This window comes from Mesoplodon bidens (assembly GCF_964165515.1).
Source record: "Mesoplodon bidens genome assembly, contig: HAP1_SCAFFOLD_118, whole genome shotgun sequence".
Taxonomy (NCBI): Eukaryota; Metazoa; Chordata; class Mammalia; order Artiodactyla; family Ziphiidae; genus Mesoplodon; species Mesoplodon bidens.
The window spans coordinates 1,057,891-1,067,934 of NW_027671260.1; the positions used below are offsets into that span (position 1 = coordinate 1,057,891).

At 53.7% G+C, this 10,044-nt stretch overlaps 1 protein-coding gene and 1 long non-coding RNA gene across 2 annotated transcripts; both read right to left on the reverse strand.

Annotated features, from left to right (window-relative positions):
- Positions 1–265: 265 nt before the first annotated feature.
- On the reverse strand, positions 266–7,054 carry LOC308611640. Its single transcript, XR_014014993.1, has 3 exons — positions 7,007–7,054; positions 1,720–1,886; positions 266–569 (listed from the first exon to the last, which is right to left on the reverse strand). It is a non-coding gene; the product is annotated as an uncharacterized lncRNA (long non-coding RNA).
- A 1,139-nt stretch (positions 7,055–8,193) lies between these two features.
- Positions 8,194–9,286, reverse strand: LOC308611643 (BCL-6 corepressor-like). The gene is made up of 2 exons (XM_081260350.1): positions 9,028–9,286; positions 8,194–8,581 (listed from the first exon to the last, which is right to left on the reverse strand). The coding sequence occupies exons 1-2, from the start codon at positions 9,203–9,205 to the stop codon at positions 8,490–8,492; spliced, it is 270 nt and encodes an 89-aa protein (XP_081116476.1). The 5' UTR covers positions 9,206–9,286; the 3' UTR covers positions 8,194–8,489.
- Positions 9,287–10,044: the final 758 nt, after the last annotated feature.

Genomic DNA, 10,044 nt, shown 5'->3' on the forward strand with positions numbered 1-10,044 from the left:
GAGAGAGAGAGAGAGAGAGAGAAACAAGATAACGCCTGCTGGTAAGAGGCAAATGCTGCTGGAGTTCGGGAACATCTCACGCTGGGGCTGGTGTCACCTCCTGACAAGTCCCACTGCACACGCCTCCAGGTATCTGACTGAAACCTCCCCACGCGTCCACCCGCCTTCCTGAGGGACTGCCCGCCTCACCGCCCCAGCCTGCCAAACAAAAGCTAGCCCGGCTAGCTAAGAGTTTTCCAGCCCCCCACCTCGCAAAACTCAAAGTATGTATCTCTTCTTTGACAGACTAACGTTGGGCCGCTTTTCCCAGTAAAGGGTCACTTAGAGTAAACGGGGGGGTGGGGGTAGGGGGAACCCAGGTGAAAGGCTGTGAAGTCACCGTCTAGATGCTTGAACAAGACCGTGTCTTGACCTCTGCCGTACCTGTTAAGAACTTCTCCAGAAGTTCGCTGTGGTTCACTTTCTTGATGGTTCTACCTGAGTATGTAGCCAGGGTAGGAACAGCACCGTAGGAGAGGAGCAAGCGGACAATTTCGAGATGATCATTCTTGACAGCATCGTGGAGAGGCCTAGGAGAGGTGCGGGGGACTACACCCGTGCACGCGACGCTTGCTTCTAAGGACACGGGGCAAAATCGAGCGTGTGCGGCCAAGCCTCGTAGGCGCGCTATTTCACCGAGGAGGTGAGTGTACGGTCGCTGCGACAAATTACTCTGTTATTTCAACACATAACCCTTTACGGGACAGGTGAAGGGACCATCTCAGGCCTAATTCTTCAATGCAAATCTCTCTTAATGCATGGCCCAAGGAGGAACTCAGGCCTAGATGAAAACGTTTCCAATGAACTTAAATAGTGACAGACTGTAAGAAGGTAACGTACGGAGGGGTGGGGGGAAGAATCCCAGCATCACGGAAGCAGATACGACAAGCCATTGTTATACCATTACAAACAAAACCCAAAAAGTGCAGTTTGTCAAAGAAACTGGGGGCAAAGTGGAACCTCTCCTGAAACCAACTTGGAGATGAGTGATCAACCCTCTCGCCCAGAAGCAGTCGACAGGCAGGGCGAGTTCTCAGGAGGATACAGAGTCCTCCTGCCCGTGTCCGCTGGGGTCAGGAACACTGTCCGCAGTCCCATCCAGAAAGGATGCGATTTGGAAACCACGAACCACCAAATACCTTACAGTTTTGCTAATGTTATGACCGTCAGGAAAGCCCCAGTGCCCTGCCTCGTGGTGGCATCCCAGGTACAACCAGGAAGATGCTTGGGCTGACTCAGACATGGGCCTCTGGCCAATAAACCGAGGTCAAGGACAGAGTGGGGGCCAGGCCCGGGGATGTGGGTGGACACGGCAGGTCCTATCAAGCCAGTTGCCACTGGACCTGTCTGTACTCCTGCAACTTTCAACTCACATATATGTTCAAGAGTGAGATTCAACAGACGCTGGTGAAGAGTCCAGGGTCTTAAAAGAGAACACCCCTGATTATTCATGCAGGCTCAACATTTTCAGGGACCTCTGTCCATAAGAGTGTCACAGAGTTTTAAAGTTCTATGTAAATTTGCCAGAAAGATCTGTCCGATTCCATTCTAGAGGACTCCACCACCAGTGTGCTTACATGGCACTCACTCTCCATCTTTCCTTCTGGGGTTCCCCGCACACCCTGAGAACCACTGCCTATGCCCCAGCAGGGCCAGGCCAAGAGCAAGACCGCCACTGACCCGGTTCCATCCTGGGCACTGCAGTTGACATCGGCGCCATATTCAAGGAGGTGTCGTACGATGTTGAGCCAACCTCTTGCACAAGCCTCGTGCAGGGCACAGTAACCCGCATTGTCGCGGTGGTTCACATCACAAATCTTGTTCTCCAGGCAGTACAAGACCACTTCCTACGGGGAGAGGAGAGGAGAGGAGAGGAGAGGAGATACCATCAGACAACCATACAGTGAACCTTGTAAGGGTGACCTCCCCATAGCTTGGCGGTGCCCACTTTCAAAGGCATACATCCTTGGGGCCAAAAGCCCACCATGGCGCGGGCAGGCGGCAGGCATCCTGGTCGGGGGTGAGAGTGTGTGAGAAGGGCTTGGAGATGCAGACAGTGTTGTCTAAGGCTCTGCTGCACCAGTGGCCTGGCCATGGGCAAGTTACCCTTGAACTTCTCCAAGCTTCCACAGGGCTGCTGAGAGGACGCATTCGGATAGCGATGAAAGCCCTCAGCCCAGGGGCCGACGTGACCAGTACAGAAGTGTCACAGCTGCTAACATCTTAGATGACACATTGCCAAGCACAGACCATTCTCACTTGATGGGTCTGTTCAGTCAGTGGCAGTGGACGATAACACAAGTTTAGATAAAAGTATGGATGACCAACACTTAAAGAGAGCTTAAATCAGCCAGAGAACATTCCCCAGCTTAGAGAAGCAGGGACACACAGGTCAGCTACATCCTCGCGCCCCCTGTTAAGACCCCAAATCAGAACCTGGGCCTCAGATGCTCTTGTCTGTACGTTAAGTAGAGTTAAAGAGAAGCTCTCTCCCTCCATCCTCGAGGAATGACACAAAATGCCTCCAATAACCCCACCCTCTATTTTGCCTCACTCCACCCTCTCGGGGCAGAATCAGTCTAATATTCTCATATTTACTCAAGTTAATGACAGGAACCTGATACACCACAGGCTGCAACCTCCACATTTCAAGAATCAAATAAAACATTCACCCCCGCCCCCGGAGATGTTCTGTGTCAACACTGTGCATTAGAATCACTGTTATTAACCTTATTTCTTTGGCTTGTTAAAATATTAATATGAACCACTCCCAGTAAGCAGAGCAGGAACTTATTCAATGTTTTATTACCTTAAGAAAGTTTTCAGACACATCGAAAGCATTTGCCACCAGAAAACACATTATACTGTTTATACTGGGTAAGTCGTGCCCAGCAGAGAGCCGGCAGGTTCTGAGAGCTGGGAGTAGGCAGAACGTGCATGTGGCCCAACACATGGTCTGCTGGGTAAGGGGGGATGGGATGGGGTCAGAACAGGCCTCCTTGTGACATCTCTCAGGTAACTCATCTGTTAAACCTAAAACGGGGGTCATTCTAGCCGCCCATAAGTGCGAGATGGGTTCTGTAAAACCTTTTATGCCCTTTGGAGGACACGCCAATCAAAGGTGACCACTCACTTGGGAGCGAACTAGAATGTTCCATTTGCTTACCACGTGAACCTAATGGGGCATGCTGGTAAACCTGGCCATTGGTGCCCTGTTACTTCAGGTCACTGCAGCAGCTCCCTTCCAAAACAAGAGGAGGAAGAGAAAAGGCACGCCCACGAATGCATTTCTCCGTTTACATCCCAACCTGCCAGAAAGCCCACAATCCTCTGGGCTCCCAGGCCACCTGCCCCGAGCCCTGGTATCCAGGATACCGCATGAAGCTGCTGCTCTTTTAGCAGGCCCTCACTAGCCAGACTTGAGTGGACGGCTGCAAGCTAATGAGTTGTGTGCGCCAGCCACGGAGAGGCCCTGTCACGTGGCTCTGGGATCAGGTCTGAACGCCACCAACTGCTGTGCACACATCAATTTACTCAACCCAGGGTTTATTTGCTGTGACAATCATGGCCTTCACCTGGAAACCTTCATCACTACTAGGGCAGATTCAAGGGTACCTAGAAATGAAAGGCCGTCCAAGCTGGTGGGTAAGTCAACTCTCTTCTCCTGGAAGATGGCAGCAAAGGCAGCAGTAGCCCCACGGCCAGGTCAGACTTTTTGCCACGGGCTGTCCTAACTCAACCACGTTGATCCCACTATTTACACAGTGCTTTTCATTTCCCCAGATGAGGACGTCTTCTGTCACCCACAGTAACCCAGGAGCTACGAGGAAAGGAAGGTAGTACTATCCTCATTCAACACTTGGAAACTGAGGCCCAGAGATATTAAACCCCAAGTTCAATTAACATGAAGTACTAGACCTATAACTCAGGTCTTTGGTACCTGGTTAGCTGGGAAGATTCAAAAGGCCCAAGAGGGCCCCAGTTAGAGGGATGCAATCCAGCTGTGACGAGCATCCCACAGGCCTTCTCTGTTGGGGGTCAAGTGGGCTAACTACACTCTCCTAGCTAGGAGGGTGATGGCCTCTAAATGGATGGCAACCATCGCCACCAACACTTTCTCTAACTGAAAGGTGAAGAGGCGGGGCGAGTCTGTCGAGGCAACACATTCCTTGGTCTATTTTCTCCGCTAGAAATAAACGGGAGTGTCTGAAGGGCAGCCCAGCCATTCCCAAGCAAAGTCAAACTGCTTTTGTCGGACAGCTCTCTGTTCAGCGGCTATAAGCCGAATGCCATTACCCGCAAAATGTAACCATAAAGGCCATAAGCCCGACGTTGTTAGTTAATTAAATGCCTCATTAACTTTTTTTTTTTTTTTTTTTTTTTTGCTGTACGCGGGCCTCTCACTGCTGTGGCCTCTCCCGTTGCGGAGCACAGGCTCCGGACACACAGGCTCCACGGCCATGGCTCGCGGGCCCAGCCGCTGCGCGGCATGTGGGATCTTCCGGGATAGGGGCACGAACCCGTGTCCCCTGCATCGGCAGGCGGACTCTCAACCACTGCGCCACCAGGGAAGCCCCCTCATTAACTTTTTAAAAAACATGACTTATTCAGTTCATAGAAAATTTAACCATCACCGCTAAAGGCACAAGCATGTGGTTGCACACTAGCGTTTTAGCCTAAGAAATAGAAGCCTTTTTCCCAGGACGGAAAGGTTTGAGGTCTTTGGCCATGCAAGTGATCTATTTAACGCGGATCTGAAGCCAGAGTGTGTTTCTAAACTTCCAGAACCACATTATCATGACATAAAGCTCAGACAGCCTTTATACTGCACATGGTATCTTTGGCTAAGCAGAAGAAAATAACCAAGAATGCTGAAGACAAAACTTCAGGAAAACCCTCCCAAACCACACCCTTATCTGCTTAAGCAAACTGTCCTTCAATTTGAAAAGGTTGAAGCTGCCACATCTCCCAACTGGGCCATCATCCCAACATTTAAAATTCTGCCCAGAGAAATCCCAGAAAGTTGGATTCAAAGTTGAAAGCGTTCATCTACTTGTCACAATGTTCAGCATCAACACTGGTGATCTGTGGAATCTACATATTGAAATTTACATTTGAAGAAAAAAACAAATCCGACCGTAAACATTCCCAAGGCTTCCTGTGCAATCAAAGGCCAGGTAGCCTAAAAAAGGATGGATCAAGTGCCCCTTGGTCCAGGCCTCAGAGCCACCAAACCAAAATGGAAACTGTCTTAGAGGACCAACGAGGGTCTTTTGACGTCTCTGGTCCCAAAGGGAGACTGCTGGAAATGATGCCAAGTTCACAGGTGGGGCTCGGAGCCCCGCCCCTCCACGGCGGGTGCAGCAGCACCCCGCCCCCCCCCATCTCCAGCATTTGCTGGAAGCGGGAGTCTACTTTCTCAACCCTAACCCAAAAGTTGGGGTTAGGGGTCTCCCCCCACCTCCAGTGTTTTCTGGAAGCAAGGAGACTATTTTCTCAACCACGGGGGGTCTAGCTTAACACTATGTGCAACATCTGCTCTGTCCTCCTAGGCGCCCGCTCTCAGCTCTTGGGAAACCAACTGGGTGCTCCTTGGACTTCACCTGCAAGTAACTGCGCTAATTACCAGAAAGTGCTCTCTAGCTAATGGAGAGGTCTCCAAGAGACGTGTAGATATAAACAACAGCACATTCAACCCACAACAACAACAAAAAACACCCCCAAACTAAGCATAGCCCTAGTGCTTCCAACTTCCCACCCACAGTCATGCCTTAGGGCCAAGGCAGGCACACTTCCAAGGGCTCACGGCACTATGGACCGGGGTGGGGGGACACGACGGGAGACGGGGGACAGGGGCACAGAGCTGGCTGAGGGTGTGGGCGCCAGGGCTCCGGGCCAGCCTGGGTCCTGCCACCCCAGTGCTCAGCCACACCTCCACGCTCAGCCTGCTGCACCGCGTTTTACTGTCACCATTCAACTCCCAGAGGGCTGATGCCAGCACAGAAAAATGCCTTTGCCCTGTGGGCTATTACATCACAATTGCTACTGACAAGTATGGTGGGGGAACTGCACAGGGCAGAGAGAGTCATCTGTCTCACAGAGGTTTTGAACTGTCAAAAGGGCAATTCCAGTGTGAGCCAGTCTTGCTGAGGAGCGTGGTGGGCTGTGGAGCACTGCTGGATTGCTACCTGTACGGGTATCAGCTAACCCCTCTGAGGCTCAGTTTCCTCATCCAAGAGTGGGCTAGTACGCGTTACTCCCAAGTGAAGATGTTAACAGGGTGAAAGGAGTTACTACAGATCACACGGGCTTAGGCAGATATCAGCTATCTTTCTATGTTGCTCTAGCAATAGAGGCCATCACTGTCATCAGCCGTGCTGGGTTGGGATACAGCAGTGTGGACAGGGAGTTTTGTGCAAGGCTCAACCCCTGCTCCCCGCCCATCAGCCCTCGGCTCCCGTGCCCTCTCAGAAAGAGACTGCTCAGGTCTGCCCCACTCCCACCCCTACTCTGTACAGACACTTCCCACCCGCTACCCCACAGGGGCATCACTCTGCCCCAAACAGCACAAGTTAGTAGAGCTAATAACTACTCTCCTACTCTCCTTCTTGCTATTCAGAATCCAAAAGGGCTCATTAAAATTCCCCTGGTCGCCAAGCCCTGGGTTAGGTCAGATTTTATATCAGAGATAAGTGAGCCGGTCGGGCCGAAGCAGCCTGCCTGCCTGAACGGGAACGGAACATCAGAGAGGCCTGCCTTTCTTTTCACACCACGACTGAACAAGCCACCAAACAGCCCGCAGTGTGAGCGGGGCCAACGCAAACACCCTGCTGGAACACCCAGCCCAGCCCGCCACGTGGAGGGGGCTGGGCTCTGAGACACGCCCCCCATCCCCAGCCAGTGTGTCCCCCACCCAAGGAGCAGCAGCCAGCGGATCCTGATCCGGGGCACCCACAAGGATGCTCACCTCGTAGCCAAGCCGGGAGGCCTGCTGTAGGAGGGTCTCACCCGCGTTCATATTGACAATAAGTCTCCGCGCTTCCGGTGGCATCGGGCGGGACTGGGTGGTCTCTGGAGGGGAGCTTGACCATGTCAGCTGCGAGGCCTGGGAAGCTGGTAACAATTGCTGCAAACGGTCCAAGGGCTTCTGGTCCTGCTTGGCCGGCGAAAGATCATAGTCAGAACTGGGCTCAGGCCGCTTTCAAAATCTCCGGACGGTCACCTATCACGAAACCAGGCAGCGCACACATTTCAGGCTGTCCTTCCTCCACCCGGCTGGTTCGCCTCCTCCCTGAGTTACAAACCTGAGTGGAGGAAAGCACTTTTCCTCCTCTCTGTCTGGGGGAGGCGGGGCGCGAGGAAGGGGTTGCATTTTTACTCGCTGGAAACTTCACCGCCACCCAGGAGACACGTCCCCTAGGAAGGGGCAGGGACGTTTTGGGGGGAGGGGTTCAGGAAAAGGAAAGCTTTGTCCCCAGAAGCAGAGAAGTAGGCAGGCGGGATGTGCCTGCATGGGCCCGGGGGGCGGGGCAGAACCAGGGCCAAGAGGTACCTTGCCATCCGCATTGTCCACCTAGGAGTCCCCTGGCAGCGGCAAGCCCCGCCTGGGCTCCTGAGGGATCAAAGGCTTGGTTTTGCACGGTTGCTTCGCGGATGGTTTCTCGCTGTTGTCGGTGTATTTCTGCGGCAGGGGCGAAGGCTGCCGATCCATTTCTTCGTCCATGCACAGCACATCTGTCAGGGGGAGAAGCAGCGGGCGTTACACAGTTGTAGCTGGTAAGGAAAGAAAAGCCCATTGTTAGCACTGATCGTTGGAGCAGCTTCAGTTTTTAAAGATATACCAATTATGTTTTCAAAGCACTAATATTTTAATCATCCCACATTCAACCAGCAAATAGGCTAACCCACGAAACGCCAAATGGCAAGTCGCTTCAAAGGGCCGCAAGAGAGGGCAGAAGCCAGCCCTTCGTGCGCTCCCGTCCCCACCCGTGGGGGGCCTGGGTGCTCGGGACAGGGCGACTGGGGACAGCCTGAGGCTGGAATGAGGGCACTGACAAGCGCCCGGGGTCACCCAAGACTTCCCTTCCTGCCCAGCCGCGGGCTGGGTGATGAGGAGCAGCCCAGGAAGTCGAGCTCCCGCCTCACTGTCCATTCCATAAGGAAGTGTGCAGGCTGAAAGGACCTCATGAAGAAAACTCCCCGCTTGCCACACGCTACTCTTGTCAACTTGGATGGCGCTCAGGTCCCCTCCAGGGCCGTTTCCCACAGAGGGCGGGTGATCCACCCTCCAGGAGCGCCCCCCGCCCCGTGCGTACCTTGTTCATTGTCACTGCATTTAAGGGACTCCTCCAACCAGCTGCTGTTGCTTTTGGCCTCTGCCCTTTTCCTGCCAGGTTTCTCTTCGGAGATGCTATTGCCCTGGGGGGTGACCGCAGGCTGAACCGCCTGGGTCACTTCCTTCCTGCCCTGCCGGCCAGGTTTGCTCTCTGCTCCCGCCGTCCTCTAAGGTGCAGCAAGCGGCGCTGCTTTCTGGGATGGAGCCCTGTTAATTCAATGCACACCTCAGGATGGTCAGCTCACTATAATGTGGCTCTTCTAAGTGGTTAGAGGAACTGTTTGTCATTTCCCTCTCAGGCCAGTCAGCTAATGGAGAAATAACTACAAATTAATGAAGAAGCCCCCCAGGGCGGGGGTGGGGAACAAACTGTCTTACACATCACTAACAGGGGTGGGGGAGGGGAGGGGTGTGGTCACTGTGTTGGCTGGAACTTGTCACCAAGTCTCGGGAGGGGGCCTATTTGCCTTTGGCCACCTTTGGGCTCCAGCCCCGCCACCTGGCTTTGGGGGGGTGGGGGTGGGATGGGGTTGGGGGGTGGGGAGGTGTGAGTGGCTCCCCCCAGGGATCCAGGGTGGGACTGGAACTTTCCACTGCTCCGCTCCAGGACTTCCGTAGGGTGCCCTGCAGGCCCGAAGCCAAACCGAGCTCACCTTTGGAGACCCGTCTCCGCTTGGCTTTCAGCAGAGAGTCCTCCGGGAGCACAGTGGTCTCAGTGTGGTTCCTATCGCCAGAGACCTTGCGCTTTCTGTTCAGCCGGAGGGTGGGGCTGCGTGACGCGTCCGGGGCCGCCTGGTCGGCGGGGGACTCTCTGGGGGGCTCCGTGTCCATGTCCTCAGGAAGATCACTGTCTTCTGGGGCTTCAAAGCGGTCAGGTTTGCTTCCATCAAAACACTCCCCTAGGGGAGGGGAGACAACCCGGAAAGGAGGGAACAAAGGTCACCAGGAGCAGGCAGGACCCCCACGCCCAAGGCAATCTGCTACCAACAGACCACCCCCCTTTGGAGACCAGGGGCCTCACACGCCGGAAGCACAAAACCCTCAGAAAGACGTCCCAAAGGAAGGACAGCTGAACACAACCAGCAAAGAAAGCACAAAATGAGGCGCGTAGCCCACTCACAATCCATCCTTCAAGGGTCAAGGTGAGGCATCTACACCATCCGTCTATAGGCATGTGAGATCACTCCCTAACTGCTTAACTCTCCAAGGTGGCTTACTTTTAAAGGGGGGGTGAGTGACCTCACAGTAAGATCCAACCAATCAGGGCAGAGCTACAAGGGGGGGTGAGTGACCTCACAGTAAGATCCAACCAATCAGGGCAGAGCTACAAATGACTATGGAAACAGCTGCTAGTCAACAAAAAAGGCTGATGTCATCAAGAGACCAAATAGCCCCCAACTGCCATCTACACAGACATAGCACCAATGTTCACTTGGGTCAGCAGGGGCGAGGGTGAAGAAAAAGGGTAGGGAAAGAATGGTGGGAGGCTGGGAAGCTGGGGAGACCAAGGCAAGAGGAGCCTGGCAAAGGGAAAGGAAAGGCTTCCTGGTGCACACACAAGGGTCAAGGGCAATTTCAAAGAACTCAACCAGATTGCTACAAGTCCGTCTGTCCTCTTTCCACACCCGTGGGGGGAAAAGCATTTCACTGCCATCGAGGGGCTGCTCCTA

Coding starts and splice junctions, on each gene's coding strand:
- LOC308611643 (XM_081260350.1), bottom strand. CDS start 9,205: ATGGACACGGAGCCCCCCAGAGAGTCCCCCGCCGACCAGGCGGCCCCG. Junction 8,582..9,027: donor GCGGAGACGGGTCTCCAAAG/GTGAGCTCGGTT, acceptor TTGAATTAACAG/GGCTCCATCCCAGAAAGCAG.